The 18756-nt window shown below is 38.6% G+C and overlaps 1 protein-coding gene across 1 annotated transcript in view; it reads left to right on the plus strand.

Annotated features, from left to right (window-relative positions):
* VWA8 (von Willebrand factor A domain containing 8) overlaps positions 1–18756 on the plus strand; it is a gene marked incomplete at both ends in the record, with an annotated part of 55944 nt that overhangs the window by 12715 nt on the left and 24473 nt on the right. Inside the window, 8 exons of the mRNA XM_010161094.1 lie at positions 4740–4856; positions 5338–5402; positions 5502–5627; positions 6254–6363; positions 8369–8523; positions 10014–10215; positions 13766–13847; positions 15812–16016. Coding sequence (XP_010159396.1) covers positions 4740–4856; positions 5338–5402; positions 5502–5627; positions 6254–6363; positions 8369–8523; positions 10014–10215; positions 13766–13847; positions 15812–16016 — 1062 coding nt within the window. The remainder of the gene's footprint in view (positions 1–4739; positions 4857–5337; positions 5403–5501; positions 5628–6253; positions 6364–8368; positions 8524–10013; positions 10216–13765; positions 13848–15811; positions 16017–18756) is intronic.

The raw sequence follows: 18756 nt of genomic DNA on the forward strand, positions 1-18756 counted from the left end.
CTTCCTGTTTTTCTCTGCCAAAGCTTAAATACTTCTAGTTTCAGTCTTGCCTTTCTGAGCAAGTGCTGCAGGTGAACAAATCCTGCCTGAAAATAAGCCTGTTTACTCTTCTACAAAATAACGCAGAAGTACAATATTCTGAGTGCTTTCTATTACCTTAGGGCTTCTCACACAGTGTCAATATTAAGATAGACCTTATTCACTGAGTGTGAAAATATTTTTCGTTAAGCTACAAACTCGGTTACAAAACGTCATTGTGTACTTGGAACACCATTCAAAAGTAATTTTCAACTTCATGTGTTAATGAAGTAAGCCTCTTGCACAGAAAGAATGATGAAAAAATATTCTTTTGTTTATTGCACATTCGTATTCATGGACTACATTAGTGATTTGTTTGGGGCTGGTTTTTAAATGAGGCACTGAAGCACAGGTCAGCCAAACACTGCTGTTGTAGTCTTCACAGCCACTGCCATCCTTCCTTATCTTTGGGCTCGTGTGTTAGCATCTCTGCATTTCTAATTGCTGATGAATCCGAAGAGAGATTCTTAAGTACTTTATTTTTTCCACGTGGAGCTGAGGTTTTATTCCCAACTCTTCATGCAGTGCATCCATGGAAAAGACATGTGCTTTCTTTGTCCACCTGTGAAATTTGGTGGATATTGCTGTATATGAAATTAAATCCATCATTTTTGATGTTAGCGGGTAAGCATGTAGTCTAAGCTAATCATCCAAGTATCTTCTCTGTTGTGAGGATAAAGGTGATCTGCAAGAGCAATTCACCCCAGCTAAGGTAGAACATGGTGAACTGCCCTCTGGAAGCGCATCTCTTCCTGCTGGCTACAGAAAGGGCCTTCACAGCTCATATGGTCAAGATGCCTGCCTTCAGCTGGACTGGCAGCTGTAACCTCAGAATTTGCAGCATTCACATGTTACATAGATTAGTGGCACATCTGTATTTTGGTCAGGGCTCCAAGGGCTAGCTGCTTGTGCTAAGGATGCATCAAACAGGTCTTCAAGAAAAACAAATGATCTAAATGATGTATGTGATGTTTTAGAGTTTTGTCTGTGTGTCTGTAAAAGACCAAGACGTATTAGCAATTTTTGTTACAAATAAGAAGTTGCATTTATTAAATAAAGTCCACTTGATAGCTGATAATCCATAAATAATATAATCCATTAATTAATACCAATACCTAAAGATTTTTTCCAATTACTGTTTTAATAAAGGCCTTTTGTGATGAATATTTCTGATTAGCTTATTTAAAAAAAAAAAAAAAACCTATTTTAAATGTATGATAACCTTATTGGAAAGGATGAGGGGATGATGTTGTGGCTTTTCAAATAAGCTTGAGTGATTAATTTCCCAGATGACATCCGTCTGGATTCAGTAGAGCCCTCCAGTGAACTAAAATGAAAAATCACCACTCCTTCCTGTTCTTTGAAACAAAGTTTTACTAAAACTAAACACCTCAGGGATTTAACTTAATAGCACGAATCAGATTTATCTGCTTTTAAGCCACTTCTACATCTTCTTGGAAGAAAGAGTAGATGATTCTGTTCATGCAGTGGCAGTTGATCTCGGTGAGTGCAGCCTGTTTTGACTCTGTCTTTTTGTTCAGACTAAGCTGATAGACCTTGAAGACTCTTCAGAAATGTCAAGTCATTTCCTCATAAGATGGGAATTTCATTCATCTTTTCAAAGCAGTAATGCCTCTGCCCTGTCCTCCCCTTGAGTACTTCAGGACATACCCCTATTTCCTATAAAGCTTCATGCTTTCCTACATCACTTTTTCTATTGCTTTTACTGCTCAGTAATTTGCTCAGGAGAGCAAATACAGACTGAAAAGAATTTTGATAACTTTGTGCATGATTTTATATGGGATTAAAGGAGGAAAATGCACATGGAGAATTGATTTGCATATAACTTAACTGCACACTTCCATTTTTTCTTACAAGTACTTTGCTCTGTTGAAAAGCTACAGCTGGACAGAGTAACCGACAGTCGGCCTGAGAGAGCACAATGAGCTTTGCTCAGGCAGTGTCCTGCCAGCATCCTTTAACTGCTTTTATCTTTCTCCGTCAGGAAGTGGGGTAGGAAGGGAGGGAAGTGCTTTTCCCTGCCCCACATGCTGCTGGAGCTCTTTGTCAGAGCTCTCAGTAAGCAAGGGAGTGAGGGATTCTGTGGCACTGGAGCTGACACAGAGATCCACTTCACTCACGACATGTAGAAGACAGCAAATGTGCTTGAAAAGGAGACACTGTTCTTTAAGAGTTTGTGATCTAGCCTGAATCACAAGTGATGACCTGCACATGGAAGTACCTGCAACAGAGTAGTAGTAATGTCCAAAACCTGTAATGTCCCCGTAATGTGTATCGTTACAGGAGGAAAGGTGTATTTTCCTAAAAAAAAAAGTTGATGTTATTAAATTATCTTATTTTTTGGCTATTACAAGACGCTTTCATTTTCATAGAAACATAGAATGGTTTGGGTTGGAAGGGACCTTAAAGACCATCTAGTTCTAACCCCCCTGCCATGGGCAGGGACACCTTCCACTAGACCAGGTTGCTCAAAGCCTCATCCAGCCTGGCCTTGAACACTCCCAGGGATGGGGCATCCACAGCTTCTCTGGGCAACCTGTTCCAGTGCTTCACCACCTTCTCCATGAAGAACAACTTCCTGATATCCAATCTAAACCTCCCCACTTTCAATTTAAACCCGTTACCCCTTGTCCTGTCACTACTGGCCCTTGTAAAAAGCTCCCTCCCCCGGCCTTCCTTGTAGCCCCTTCAGGCACTGGAAGGTGCTATAAGGGCTCCCCGGAACTTCCTCTTCTCCAGGCTGAACAAGCCCAACTCTCTCAGCCTTTCATTTTCTATAAGCATGCCTTACAGAAAAGAAATGGTGTGTTTATATAGAAAGGTTTTCCCCTTCGATAGAAAAGGTGAACACTTTCCTTTTCTACAAGCACAAAGCTTCTATCTCCACTTGCTGTTCTCAGTTCCCTCAGATCAAGGCTCCTGCCTTAATTAGAGCATCAGTACTTGTATACGTTTCCCTACCTCTGAAGACGTGAAGGTTTGAGCTGTAGACTGTAACTTCTTGCACAGACTGTTTTCACTTGAACCTAATGATCAATATGGTATGTCTGTATCTGTGCCTAAGATTTACAGGGTCAAGATTGTTACGTGTGTATCCCTCAGGGGGTCCTTGAGTGCCACTCACAGGAAAGGTGCTTGTGGGACGGGGGAAAGGAGACGTGCAGAGGGATTACCCTGCCAAGCTAAGAATCAGCCTCATCTGAAGCTGACAGCTAGACAGAGTCTGTGTTTGTGAGCTTGCTTGCTCAGGGCATGAGCATCCAGATAAGAAGAGAAAGAAACTGAATTAATTGTACTGTCCCACTCTGAAATTGAAGTGTATTTCTTCCCCTAGCTCTCCTCTCTGTCTGCAAGACCGTAAGGAACAACTTCCCATACCTGCAGAGAGAAATCACAGCCCTGTTTGATTGAAGCACTTTTAAGAGGAAAATACAGGCTAAAATAAAAACAGCAGTAAGGAAAGGGAAACTTTGCAGTAACTAAAAATAAAGGCACACCACTTCACAAGATTGGTTATTGCATCTGTCCAGAGTTTGGAATTCCAGACATCGGGGTCGGGAGGTCGCCCAAAGGTTACTTTTCTCCCAGTCAAGAACAAACACAGTGGAATTGCACACCAGCGTCTTTTCCCAGCCCACTTGAAGAGTTGCCAGAGCTGCTCTTGGATGTGTTCGCGAGTGACGCAAAAATCTATTCTTAAACACAGACAGAATATACATCAGTCATTTAGCACAGAAGGAAACCATTAACATCAAAAGGGGTGGAGTAGAGAGGCTTTTTATATTACCAACTGCTCTCATAAATTTAACGCTAAGTGGAAGAATATAATTGATTCGTATGTGTGCTTTGTCTCACGTGAAAGGCTAATGTATTGCTTAGGTACAGCAGTGCTGTTGCAGAATTGTATAAATACAACTTGGCAGAAAACCAAAATCCAAAGGAAATGCCCTGGTTTTTTTCCTGAACCACACTTCTGTAATTTTGGTTTGTAATACATAAGCAAACTTCTTTTTTTAGAAGTATTGAACTCTAGTTGAAATTCCCAAATGCTCCAAATAACATGGTAATATTTTAAATGCTTTACCATATTTAGCTTCAACTGATTGTCATTATTAAATAAAGTCAATTCTCTCATAACCCTAGTGGAAGAATGAAGAGTACCCAAAAAGAACAAAACCGCTGTGACTCAGACTGTTTGTTTTATTTAGGAGAACTGGTGGGAATTTATGTTTTACTCCCTTAACGTCTATCGTGCGTTACTGCAGATGTTGTACGTAGACGGTTTACTTTTAGTAAGTCCTTGCAGAACCTAATGTCCTTGCAGAACCTGACGCTTCCTTGAATGGCATGTAAGCCATATTAGCCTAGTTCCTAAAGGTTATACAGAAGTGAATATGAGATGTATAGGTAAAATATTATGGAAAAAATGGAATATCATTCCAGCTCTTTTTGCATATACTCAGCCTCTACAATTAAATTTCTCCATGAGCTTTGAAATGAACCAAGAAGATTCAACCTGCATTTTCCAACAAAATCTAAATTATCTTTTAAATTGTCTTAAGTTGCTAGAGTTGCCAAAGTGCTTGTGATAGTCTCTTAAATGGACTGGAGATGTACACAGATCTGCTTTTCATTTACAGAGCAATGTTGTCTTGTTGCTGGATACAAACAATGGTGCCCTTCGCCGACTTTTGCTCTTACCAGATGCTCAAGAGTCTCCTAAGAGAACATCGTGGTGGAGCAGCAAAGAAGAAGTGGTGAGGAATAGCACCTGTATCTATTATACTAAGTTTTGGTTTTTTTAAATCAGAGCTCCATATTGGAAAATCTGCCCCAGGATTGTTTATGGTTTTACAGCCTCAGCACTTAATTGTTTACTCTTACGTATGTTTAAATGCCTTACACATAAAATGGCATTCTTACAGAATCATGATATGAAAAATATAAATAAGTAGCATTGTCTGAGGATGTGTATCTTTAAAATACCTCTCTTTGGAGCTAGAAATGGGATTAATGGAACATTTTGTTACAAGGGATTATGTCTAAAATAATGAACTCAATTATGATGCAATTACATGACTTGGGACAAGGCAGGCTAGGTAGCATTTTGAGAGGTAATTAATGGTGTAGATTATTTTAAATAAAGGAAAAATGTAATACACTTTTAGGGGAGTCATGGAGGCTCACTGGGCCAAATCTAACAAAACACTGATTGCTGTATGACGTATTTTTATACAGAGCAGCTACAAAATGTGCCGAGAGTTTTCACACAAAAACTGGCTGGTGTTCTACAAAGAAGCAGGGTGAGAGTACAATATAGTCTTGTATTATATTGATTTGTAACATATCTCCTGGTGTACATCCCTATCTGATTATTCTTTTCTTGGCTTCCAATTTTACAGAAACCGCCTTATTGTTCTGGATGTATTAGAGGGTCGAACTCATACCATCTCGCTTCCGATCAATCTGAAATCCGTTTTCCTGGCAGCTGAAGACCGGTGGCTCTTGGTGGAAAATGAAACAAATCAGTTAGTTAAGCCTAGTTTTCTTGACAGTATTATTTCTTGTTTGTGTCTTGTTTACATTCAGGAGTTTCACTCCTGGTCTTAAGAGTTGTTTTTCAGTTTGTGAGACTGGCTGGACTTAACCAGTTGGTGCTTAAGATGCAGATTTCCTCTGGTGAAAGTGCAGGTAGGCTGTTAGAGTAGGAAATGAACAGGATATGCCTTTCTAAATTCATGCTGCTGAAAGTCTATACTAGCTGTTAATACTGTTCAGTGCATGTGAATAGTTTTTACTGAGGTGGTGTCACTTCTGGAAATTAGAATTTTGGTGGACATAGATTTGGAAATGTAGCCGCATCGTCCAGGGTTGGTGCCTGCTTGCTTGACTTTCATGGTCATGTGAAAGAAATATTACTCTGCTGTCTTATTTTTATAAATGCACAGCAAATAAAAGTGTGTAAATAGTTACCAGAAGACCAATCTGCCACTTGCTGGCTTACCCTTTCCTATCTCACAGATGTTTGGTAAATCATGTTTAGTTTCAGCAAAAGGTGTTGATAACCTTGTTTATATAAATGTAGAATGTTTTTGTTACTTGTTTAGATTTACAAGCTGAATCAGGAATTATTATAAACTTGTATCCTTTACAGGAAATTTCTTTTAACCAAGCATGCCCATATAGAAGCTGAAGACAGTGAGGTTTGCCAACTGTATGCATTGAGTGAAGAGCCAGCTGACATGGGATTTGGCTTAACAACAGGTACTGAACACGAGCTTGGCTTGTTCTTCTTTTCTTAAATCACTTCTGTGTTTGCAGCTGCACAAACAAGGCTCTTTTACTTTAAAGGTCTGGGTAACCTTCTCTCTGATTCTCTTTTTATCCTCCCTTTTTTATCATGTTTGGTTAATAATAACTTTTCACAAAGCGTGGCAGATTCCATGCTCCAACTTCAGGTTGTTGTAGTAAAGCATCTTTGTTTTGTTGTAACATCTAAGAGCCTCAGTCATTGACGGTTAGGAAATGTACTGAATGGGACAGGAAAAAAGGCAACTGGTCAGGAATTAGAACATAGGAACAGAAGGGATCAAATACACTGTTCAGTCTAGCCTGTATGCTGTTGCATGTCTGTTGGACACACTCAGATGAGCTAGAAGACATTTCCTGACACTTATAAAAATACAAAAGACCTACTGTTAGAACAGGAATCAGAGTTTCTCAAGTTCTGCAGGTAGTGTGCAGGAGGCCATTGAGGCCATCACACCTGTGTTAAAAGATAGGGGCGGATTTGTTCAGTAAAATTCCTGGGTGTTGCTAGGCATTGAGGCATGTCATAGCTACAGAAGGAGGCAGAAATCTCCGATGATCATCGTTCTGCCTGCTAAGATCTGTCTTGTCTTCAGATCTGATGACTTTTTCAATCCTGAGCATTTGATCATGGTGCACAAAATCTTTAGCCTTCCTGGTTTAATAACACTGGAAGTACATGTGCATCCCACCTAACAGTTCATAGGCTTAGGCCTATCTCCAGTGTGTCTCAGAAAGACAGTAAAAAAACAGAGAAACCACTTTATATCTGTTAAAGAGGGAATAAGTTTCATCCTGCTCCTTGTGGACCCTAAGTATAAAGAATGAGATTAACAGTGGATAAACATGATAGAAGCAAATGTTATTGACAAATAACAAATACTGCTTATTTTACACAAACAGCAACAATTTGGGTACCAAGGGCTAACCACAGCTTAAATATCTAGGATCCTTTTAATCTCTTGTAGTTTACCCTGTCAACTTATCAAGCTCCGTCACAGCACAGTAGTTTCCTTCCTCCTACTACCTTATTTAGAGAGTGTGATCCTCAGATGGGCAGAAACATTATTATAATCTCCAGTCTCGGACTGTTTGTGGACAGTTTATTGCTGCATGCTTTTTGTGCTATTTTTGTCCTTATCTTACATCTTCTCTTCCAATCTAAAAAGTTGTCCTATCCCCTTTCCACTTTTTTTCAAATCATCCAGCAAACCCCGAATGTTCAGCTTGTTATCATTCTTTGAGGCAGAACCTGTGACAGGAGAGCTAAGAAAAGGTAGACCAATGTGGGTTTTCCATTGAACCAAACCAGTAGCCCATTCATCCTTTGAGGGAGGAAAGACTTTCTCCCACTGCCAGGTAAATGAGAGAGTCTGCCCATCGAAGTGGAAAGCGTGTGTGCTGCAGATCTAAAGGTAGCAGGTTCTGACTATGTTGATTATTTGAGGCAAGGTTGTTGCAGTTGCACAGAATAAAATTTACTTTCCTTAGCTTAAAGAAAAAGAAAACTAGACCATTATTTACCAGAAACGTGTTACAGATAATGCTATTTGAATTGCAAAGACAGCAAGACAGCAACCAAGAAATGTCACGTTGACACTTACCTGTGCAAACCTACATTTTGCCTTTCTTTGCATTTGCATTATAACAGTTTTTAATGAGATCACACGCTGTTCTATTCCATAGGCTCCCCGCCTCATTTGCACAGTAGAGGGCAAAATTAAGTGGCATAAGCAACTATAAAGCTAGTATTTCATGAGTTTAAGTATTTAACTTCACAAAAATAACATTGTTTCCTGACTTCTTTTCTGTGTTATGGAACAATAAAATCTTCTGCTCTTTAGTAATTTTATGCTCAATAAATAGTAACGATCAGTGCGCAGCACTCTTACAGTTAATGTTGTTTCCTGTTGCACATCTGGATTTAATTATATTAATTTTGTTTAATTTCCCTGCTTAGCATCCAAACTGTGTGTGCCTCATGCAGTTTCAAGTGACCAGCTATCTTCAGAAAACCTCAGTGCAGCTGTGGGACAGAAGATCAGCTCCCCCAACAGGATTTTCTCAGATGAACATAATTATGCTACTATTGTTGTTGGTTTCCCAGACCTCTTGGTAAATACTCAGCATTATTATACAATGAAGTAATATGATCTCATTTATTCTGTAACCAGTTAAGTACCTGTTTACCAAATGATATGGAAAAATAAGGGAATGACATATTCATGTGGTGTACACCATTTGGTAAAGTAGTCTAATTTAGAGGTATTTCAGTTAAGTTTGAAATAATAAGAAATTGGACAACATAATGTCTAGCACAGACAAAATTAATTGTAGGTAAGTTCTGAATAGTGCTGGCTAGAGGAATATTTTCTAAATCATGTGTTTTTCATAGAATCATAGAATGGGTTGGGCTGGAAGGGACCTTAAAGATCATCTAGTTCCAACCCCCCTGCCATGGGCAGGGACACCTTCCACTAGACCAGGTTGCTCAAAGCCTCATCCACAATCTTCTATGGATTAATTAAATATAACCAATGACAAAAAGGTTATCAGTATCATTCTGGAATGTTTAGTGTGAACTTTTTGCTCAGTGTGCTGCAGCTAGCAAGACTTCAGATTTAAGAAAAAGAAAAAAGATAGAGAAAATGGTAATAAAACTGTACAGCCCCTTCACTGCACGTAAATGTGCTCACTCCTGTGACGCATTTAGAAAAGGACCAGAAAGGAAAGTGAAACTTCGGGGTAATGACTAAGGCTGTTGCAAGCAGTGGAGGTAAACACAAGGAAGATAAAAGCATATGTTTAATTATTTGGTTTTGCTTGTATTTACTACCTAGTGATACATAAAAAGGGTGGTGCTAATGGAATAAATAATTCTATGTCATGTTTGCTTAATAAATTAAGGCAAATTAGAAAATTGAACTGTTAACAGACATTAATTTTGGGAAAGCCAAATGATAGAAGAAAATACTCCGAAATTCAAAATTATTCAAAAATATGTTTTTGTCAATAAGACATTCCCTGTCTTTGCAATTAACTTCCGAGTTTTTCTTGGTTTAGATTTATATTACCAGATAGATTGTACTTGATTTTCATATTATTTATACTAGATGTTATTGCTGGAAAAGGGAAGTAGTCTAGAGGCAGGAGTACTAAAGATGCTACACGCTTCAATACCAACACTGGTGAAGAAGCATTTTGCTGCCCCTGATGTAGACTGAGGGCCTGTCGTTCCTTGTACATGGTTTTAAATGACCATGTGAATGTCAGAGAGGGAGCGCTAAAGGTGAATGTCAGGGTGGTGGGACAAAACTTCAGATTCAGTGTGTAGTGTTAATGGTGTAGGTGTTTAGTATGAACAAGGTGTCTAAGCTCTTATTCGTAGTAGCTGTACTCAGTTGGCCAAACATAGAGGCCTTCTTCAAGGTGAGATGATTTATTGTCTAGGCTCTACTGACTGTACTGGGATGTGAAGCACATGGCTAACATGTGGATACCTACATTTATGTCTCTGAATCTGGAGTCAAATCCCAGCAAGAAACATGTATTTTTCTGCTCAATCATAGTAACGTTTTGTTCAGTGAACTCCTTCTCTCTTGTAGTCTCCTAGTGAAGTGTACGGCTGGAAAAGAAACTCCCCTCTGAGTCACAAACGTGCTTCTCCTTCTGATCCATTTTATTATGGAGCCCAGAGGAAACCAGAAGCTGCAAAACAAACCAATTGTGTAACTTTATTGGCTTCTAATCAAATAGTCAGAATTTTAGCACCTGGAGATGTGCCTTTGAAAGACATTTACCCAAAAGGTAAGAGGTTCATATACTTGTGCTGCAACATCTGTACACGCTTGTTTTTGTTTTGTAAACTGCATTCACTCATGAATTTTTCTCAATTTTTTTTCAAGTATCACAGAGCAAGCGTTTGAGGAGGAATGAGAGTTGTTGCACTCATTTTTTAGATTAATTTGGATCTTACTAAATGCTGCATTTTACCTCTGAGGAATTAACAGGCTACCTACACTGAATATCCCAGTAGGTGGGATCTCCTTCTGTCTGCACTGGCAACCAGCTACAGGAATATTATCGTTGCAGTTCAGCAATTGGCCTTGGAACTGGATGCTGTTTAAGGTCCCTTCCAACCCAAACCGTTCTGTGATTCCATGATTCTCATTTGTGAGGGATAAGTACAGTGCTTCCTAGTGATACAAAATGGGACAAACTTATGGAAGGTTAAAATACATAGACATAAAAACATAGATGCCACTCTCATCTTAAGAAGCCCCTAGATTGGAACTGGTTGGTAATTTGAGGAAAATACTATGTGTGCTTGTCCAGTTGTTACACTGCTCAAGCGTTTAGCTACTCTTGGAGACAGGATGCTAGATTAGAGGGACCTAGTATTGCCATTGTTACAGCATGAATCCAAAATCTATCCACGTGAAAAAGGGAAGACGGAAGAAAAGAGACATACATTCGTGTACTCACTTGGAAGGTGACATTAAAAGATACTCGTCCTTCCTGTGCCCATTTGACACCCAGTATTTGCAACCCTTTCTGCTGGGCTGTTGTTTCTTCTGGAGTTTGCCTGTGATTCTCACTAATGGACAGAATATTTGATTGAATGCACATTTAACTGCTCCCAGTAGCTGGTTAACAGTCTTGGTCCCTTGGAGATTCAGCTCGGCTTAGTCCTGGTTGTGCTGCATAATCCATGAGGGCCTTTTGACGTTTGGTGATTTGTCTGTGCTGTTGTTTCTGCTTTGGAAACCTGGAGTTACTTACCTGCGAAAGGTGTATAAGGCTTCGTCCATAAGTCTTTCTATCCTGGAAGACAGGATAGTGAAGCAAAGGCATCCTATTACATAAAATAGAGTATGTGGCTGTCCCTTGAAGTTATTGCACTAATGTTTTACGTTGCCTTTGAGAAGTTGGTTTATACTTTTGCTTCGGTTTGCATATCTATCCGGCTTTCTTTCTCATCTTCTTGGACAACTGGCCAGTTCTGGCACACAGCCTTCCATTTCTATTAATAATTCAAAGCACTCAGCCAACCTCTAGTTTACTCCAATATGTATTTCCAAAACTGTTCCAGGAACAACAAGCAAAGAAATAATTTTCTTTATGTTTTATTGGAACTGTAAACCAGGATAATAGTTATGTTTGAAAAGAAACTATTGCAAGTAATAATTTCCCTAAAGACTGCCAAATAGATGTATGGCCACAAAATCTAAACTCAGTCAAGAGATCATGACAGAATCCAGCAAATAAGTACTAATGTTTATTCTAAAAACAAGGCTATAGAATTAAGGGCTACTTGAGAGCAAATATTTACTTGAATTCTCATCAATTTCCTTATATGAATATAACATAACAGTCTGTTACTGAGTGCGTAGCTCTGTTAGTGTGACAGTAACTGGAACAACATGTAGTGTAACACACGCAGTTACAGGAATAACCTCAACGCATCATCTGGTCCGACTATTTATATAGGGACAGGATGACACATGTTTAGACTCTTCTTAACAGATGTTTGTCAAACAATTGGCCAATTGCAATGCTTCACTCTCCCTGTATAAGAAAAGCTCTTCCTAGTATCCAGCTTTTTTTGCTGTAAACAAAACTGAGTACTTCGTCTCACCTCCACTCAGTCAGGATAATATGGGTCTTTTTGTAAGGATCTTTTCAATGTCATAGAAAATGTGTTTTTCAAAAAATAACTCTTTTAGGGAAAAAAAAAAGTTAATTCCTTAAATTCATTCTTATAGCCCATCTGTTCTGACATCTTTGTTACACCCAGGACTATCTCATATGTCTCTGTTTTCCTTGAAGTTTGATGTCCAGAGCTGAGCATAGCTATTCTTCTCCATCAGGCTTTGGCAAAAGAGAGACAAACTACACTTGTTTAGATCTGATGTTCATGTTTCATTGCAAGAGTCCTGACTGCAGTTCTGGGGCCTGGCCAGTTGTTCCTGTGTTGCATTTAAACATTTGATTACCTTTTCTTCAGCTTCCTACTCTGCAACCTTTTTTATAACTTTATTTGGCTCATTTGTGTTCTCTCTCTATTTTATTAACTTAATTATGAATTCTCAACCTACAGTTCTACCCTTTCCATTTCAGTATCAGCTGTATGTTCTAGATCTGCATCAGAATTTTTAATGGACATCTTATTCTCCACTACTACCCAAAGAGAGAGCACATTTTTAAACAGTCACAAATCTAGGCAAAACAAAAAGTGCTCTGTGGCCCACAAACCTGTATTCTTCCAGACATATTTTTCCTGTTTTCAGTGTGTTCAATATTTCCATCTTTATGAGTAAAGTCAACAGATGTACTACTGTAGTTATGCACACTAGAGATATGTAGATACAGTAGATATGCATAAAAGCTGCTGTGAGTTATTCTATATACTCATTTGAATGTTAGAACCCTTTATACTGCCGATCATCCTGGTCTTTTCTGTGTGTGCTGCGTGCAAGCAGTGCAATGCACTTCATCAGGTAGCATCAGGCTCTCCTTCATTTCCAGGAGGTGAAAAGATACGTTGTTTCAGAAGGAAATCCAGATTTGCTTTCATCTTGTGACAATATTTTGTACCCGTACCATGCTGCGTAATTCAGTCTCCTGGCTTCTTTTCTGAAAAACTTAAGTTCCTCGATTTACTCCAGGCAGATGAAAGCCACCTCCTAACTGGAAGCTCAGTTCTGAGCCCAGGCAGAGTGTACCCTTACGTTTACAAAAGCTGGTGTAGACACACACCTACACAGATTTACTTCTGAGGGAGGGACCATACTGTTAGCTGTATTCATTAAACTGTCTATAAACAGAATGTGAAGTACCTGACAGTCTAAGGTTATTTACTGTGAAATTATAGTCTTTGCATACTGAGAATCTACCTGCAAAAAGAGTGATTCAATTTAAGGCAACAACATTTATGTTAATATTATAGAGAAGTTTTCAAGTGCAACTCATAAGCACAGTGTTTTGAAACGTGCCTCAATATGCCTTTTAAGTCAGATATACAGCTGAAGTCATCTTCAGTGACAGATACAAGCAGCGAGTTAGGGATTGCATTAATGCTGGATTCGTGCTTTTGAGAGTAGGGCTATATTTGTGTCTAATTTTGACATTTGCTATACAAATACATTGTTCTTTTATAATTGTGCCTGTCTGCTTGCTCACAACGTAATAGTAAAACAATTCTGTATTTGCAAGTTATACCCCTGTGTTGAATGTGAAAGCTTATCATTTTCTGACAGGTACTGTATAATGAAACGTTTAAATTCGATCTGCTAAATGTTAATGCAATAACCAGTTAATCATGCAGCAGGAAAATAACATGTTTGTTTGTTTTCAGATGTCACTCCTCCACAAGCTGCTGGATACTTGGAAGTAACAGATCTTAACTCAAAGAAAATCAAATATATTGCTATTCCCAGGTAACTGATTTTATTGATTAGAGTAGCCTCTGTCTTAGAGGAAGAACAAAGAGAATTTAGTGTGTAATTTTCTTCAGGATAAGTATATGCTTCAAGTATTTCTTCTGATGTGGAAAGTGAGAATAATTCTTACCTACTGTGTGAAATTCTGCAACTGTTGGCAGCATATTTTTGTCAACATTTTTAATCTGTTTCCTAAGTGATACCAATGAAAATAGAGCACTTAAAGCTAACTTTCATATCTACTAATTATCTTTTGATATTCACTCCCTTTGCTCTTCCTCCCTCTTCGCCCACTCTGTCCTCTACAGTCTTTCATTCTGTTTTGCTATCTTTATTTTTTCCCTTTTTCTCTATCTTTAGGGTCTGACAAAGACAGGCAGAATGAACAGGTGCTTGGGTCAGAAAATGAGGAATCAAGTTCTGGTCAAATATAAAGTTCACTTTGAAAATAACTTGAGCTTCTATATGTTTTGGTTCTCACTTTGGAAAATATACATTCCCTCACAAGTATCTGGCATGATACACAAGTATCTTGTATGATGCATTAAAATATCCAGACTATATGGCTTCTGTATGGCTTTAACCTCCATCTTTCACCATTGTAGAGCATATTTGCAAATATTTTATTATATAAACGTATTTTTTTGGTTTAAAATTGTCATTTTCCACTGCAGTAATAATAAAGGATTGTGTCTCCAGTAGCAGTCTCAGCTGCTTTAAATAGCACTGTAAACAGCACATGTATGAAACCAACACCTGGGGATTTTTTTTTGTTTTAAATTTTGTCCATTTTATGTTATTTTTGACAACATTAATTGATTATCTTTTAAATTAATTCTGCTTCATTAATCATCTGTGGCTTTTTGACTAGGTAATTGATTTTGGACTAGTCACCATTTTATAATTGATCCCTTGGCCTGCGTCTTACACAGTCATTAAGAAATGTAAGCATTAACGTAGAAACCGTAGTCAATCACTTCATTCTACATTATGACTTTATAAGAAACTACAAAGCATTCAGCTGTGTAACTTCAGCAGCATGATGCTTGGCTTCATATGAGAATTCAAGCTGTTTATGACAAATCTGAGCAGAAGTCCCAATTAAAAAATGTACTCCATTAGGAACTGATAAATAAAGTGACTTGTCATATATATCAATACTTCCACACTAAAATCTAACAACTTTTCCCCCTTCTGGCATAGTTAGCCTGGTCAAATGCCAAGATAATTCTTCTTCAGTTGAATTAGTACATGGGGATTTCAGTCATAGGTAGAGGCATATGTGTTACTGCTTCTTTTCTCTTTGAAGGTTATTAATTCTAATATTAGTTCAGGTTGCCAAGTCATTATGCATGTCATTAACGGTACTGAAAAAACACACTCTTCTCCTGCTTTATCATATTATGCAGTTATGAGACCCTCTGTTTTAGCAGTAAATTTTTATCTGCAAGTTGACTGCTCATTTAAAACAGTGCTAAGCTTCTCTGTACATAAGACTGTGCCATCTCTAGATGAGGGCTTAAATCTTCATCTCTTACTAAAGCACTAGAGAGGTCTTACTTTGATAGAAGGATATTTTCCTCAGTGGTCAAGTTCGCTTCTATTTCTTTTGTAGTTTTATATTTTTCTGTAACAGATTTTTAAATATTTCGTATTCTGTATAGTTTTTTGTAAAGACTGATTTTTTTTCGGATAGATGAGATACAGCAGTGGGTTAGGCAAACACATTCCCTTTCATCCTGGTCTTTTATAATACTTTTTATACTGGCAAGTATCTTTCACTCATACCCAGTTTCAGTAGGTGGAATGTTTTGGCTAGAATAGTGGGTCTGCACAGCTTAGTTATTGTCTCTCCTAGAACGAGGGTGTAATTTCATTTAACTGCCACCTTAACTACAGAAATACTCATCCCCTTTTTAATTGCAGCTTCAAAAAATTTACATTAATTCTTGTTTTTACAGATGCCAGTCTCTCTCTCCTTACACATCTTGGCTCTCTAAGATCTCAGACGCCGATGTCCTTTTGGCACCACTGGGCAAAGTAGGTTTGGTTACTGTGGACATGGGAGGTGGCGTGAGGCTTTGGGAAACAGGGCTGGACAGCCTTCAGCGGTCGCTGCAGGACTGGAGGAACATGATTGGCCAAGAAGATGGTCGTCCTGTGCAGGTAGGAGTTCACAAAGCCGAGGGGAAAAACATTTAACAGAATGGGTTACAAATGAGTTTTCGGCTGGGAGAGGGTTGGGGGCAAGCTGTGTTGAAAACCATTGAAGTAGAAATAGGCCTGCGAGGAAAGTTGAATAGTCATCTTCACTGAAAAAACAAAAGGCACAACAGCTTCATTAGAAAGCTTATTTGTGACCCCTACAATTACAGTTGCTGACAGTCTCTTTGTCTTGCGGTGTTTGTATTTTTGCCAAATCCCAGTACATTTAAATGCAAATTAATTCTTTATCTCCTGCTGATTTTTAACAGCAACTTTCAAAATGTAGGATAATGAAAGTAATTTTTAAGTTAATCATATACTTTTCTAGAGTTCAAATACTTGGAAAAAAATTACGGTGTTTGTACTTTAGAAAAGAAGCATGGAAGGTGGAAGATACCTTGAGTTCACAGTATGGCTGATTCAGAACATTCTCCCAGCTGTTACGATTCTCATGGGGAATGTTTAGGTAGATGTTGAAAATATGCAGCATATACATACATGTATGCTGTATGTGCCTGTGTGAATGTATACACAAATATTAATGCACTGGCTAATAGGTATGATCGCCATTGCAACATGGAGGGAAAATTCAGGTCTGTTCAATTGCACCTTTAATTTCTGTTCATAACTGGAGAAGGTGTCGCTTTTCTTTGAAGAACTAGAGCATGGTTTAGGAGCACTTCTCCACTTTTGACTAGGAAGTTAAGAGGGCCACGAAGATGCTCAGAGGGCTGGAGCACCTCTCCTATGATGAAAGGCTGTGAGAATTGGGATTGTTCAGCCTGGAGAAGAGGAGGCTCTGGGGGAGACCTTATAGCACCTTCCGGTACCTGAAGGGGCTACAAGGAAGCTGGAGGAGACTTTTTACAAGGGCCTGTAGTGACAGGACCAGGGGTAACGGGTTTAAATTGAAAGTGGGGAGGTTTAGATTAGATATCAGGAAGAAGTTCTTCCCGGAGAGGGTGGTGAGGCACTGGCACAGGTTGCCCCGAGAAGCCGTGGGTGCCCCATCCCTGGAAGTGTTCAAGGCCAGGCTGGAAGAGGCTTTGAGCAACCTGGTCGAGTGGAAGGTGTCCCTGCCCATGGCAGGGGGGTTGGAACTAGATGGTCTTTCAGGTCCCTTCCAACCCAAACCATTCTGTGATTCTGTAAGATCCTGCATCTACCATTGCAGATGCTTCTGTTTTGTGAACTTCTCTTACCAGTTGCACAGTACATTAGAACGGGAAAACAGGACAGTGTTTTCTAAATTTCTAAATCTCTCTGTATTATTTTTTACAAGGTTTCCAGCTATCTCAAGTGTGAATGAGATTTATTAAGCAGAAAATACAGCTCTTGTTTCACGTTTTTTTCCCCACTCTGAGCTCCCTTTTCACAAAATGATGTACAGTTAGAGAAACTTGTGCAAGAACTGACATGCTGTAGTTTTTGGACCTTAGCAAACGTCTTTCATAAAAGTCATGAGAAAAGCAAACTCTTACCCAGTACCACGTTTGTGCGGTTGCTTGTTGCTTTGCCAGTGCCATTTTTATGACCAATGCAGTAGCACTAGCACCATCTTATGGGCAGATATAGTCGGTTTACGCCAGCCCAACTTCATCTACTGATCAAGCTCACTAGTAGAAATTAAAAGAACCAGGAGGAACAGGTAGAGTTTTACTTGTTTTAATAGTTGTTTTTACTCTTTTTTTTAAATCATAATTTTATTCAACAGTATTACTGTACTTTCAATCACAATCAACTAAATAGTGGAGAATACTGGCTTAGAAAGTACACCCCATCAGAAAGGTTTAAGTCATTTAACTAGTGATGTCAAGTAACCATTTTTTTAAAAGGCTAAGAAGTTCTTCCACAGTCCTAAAGCAGTTTTCAAGTTCTGCTGTGTAATTCTCTCCTGACAGTCTGCCTCTCTTAATTACTGGGCATATTACAGGCTAAACTCTTCTTAGAGTATCTTCCTTCTCTCCTCTGTCAACACAGGGTATATAGCTCAGGTCAGTGGTTTATCAGGACTCGAAACAGCATACTGTTTGATTGGAGCTAAAGGGCTGAAAAAAAGCCTTCTATGTGATCTTCAAACTTACGTGACTATCACTAACTTGTTTTACTGCTTTACATACTTTGATTTAAATGGAAAGATACTGAGACCTAAGGAACTTTACTTGCAAAGGCATTACAGAGCAATAAGCAGTAAATTAAATACTTTATTTTATGTACATCTCCAATAAGATAATAGATATGTAGTTGCTGTGTAAACTCTATACTTTGCTATTTGGAGATGAAGGCCTTCACCTTTCCTACTTAATTTTTCAATGGACCTAGACATAAAAGCAGGACTTTATTAAGGGATTAATTTCTGGAAACGAAAGGATCCTGTTAGCTTGAAAACATACTCATGTAGCTTCCCACTCAAATGTAAGCATAGCAAGAACTCCAGTGTTTCTTGTTCTATAGACAACTATTTTAGTACAAAAGTGGCAGATAAATATTTCCTGACACATATTTTTACAGAATTGGTGATATTTTGCAGCCATGTTGTTGATCTGTTCATTCAAGTGTGTGAAAATCACCTTCTTTTGTATGTTCCATGCTCATGTTAAGTATCTTGGAGTCTAATGAGGCATCTCTAATTCCTTGACTAAACTGATCATTCCCAATCCTCTTGTAAGAGCTCACTTAAGAAAACTGTCAGTGTTCCACA

This window comes from Eurypyga helias, unplaced genomic scaffold (assembly GCF_000690775.1).
Source record: "Eurypyga helias isolate BGI_N326 unplaced genomic scaffold, ASM69077v1 scaffold5151, whole genome shotgun sequence".
In the NCBI taxonomy this organism is placed as follows: domain Eukaryota; kingdom Metazoa; phylum Chordata; class Aves; order Eurypygiformes; family Eurypygidae; genus Eurypyga; species Eurypyga helias.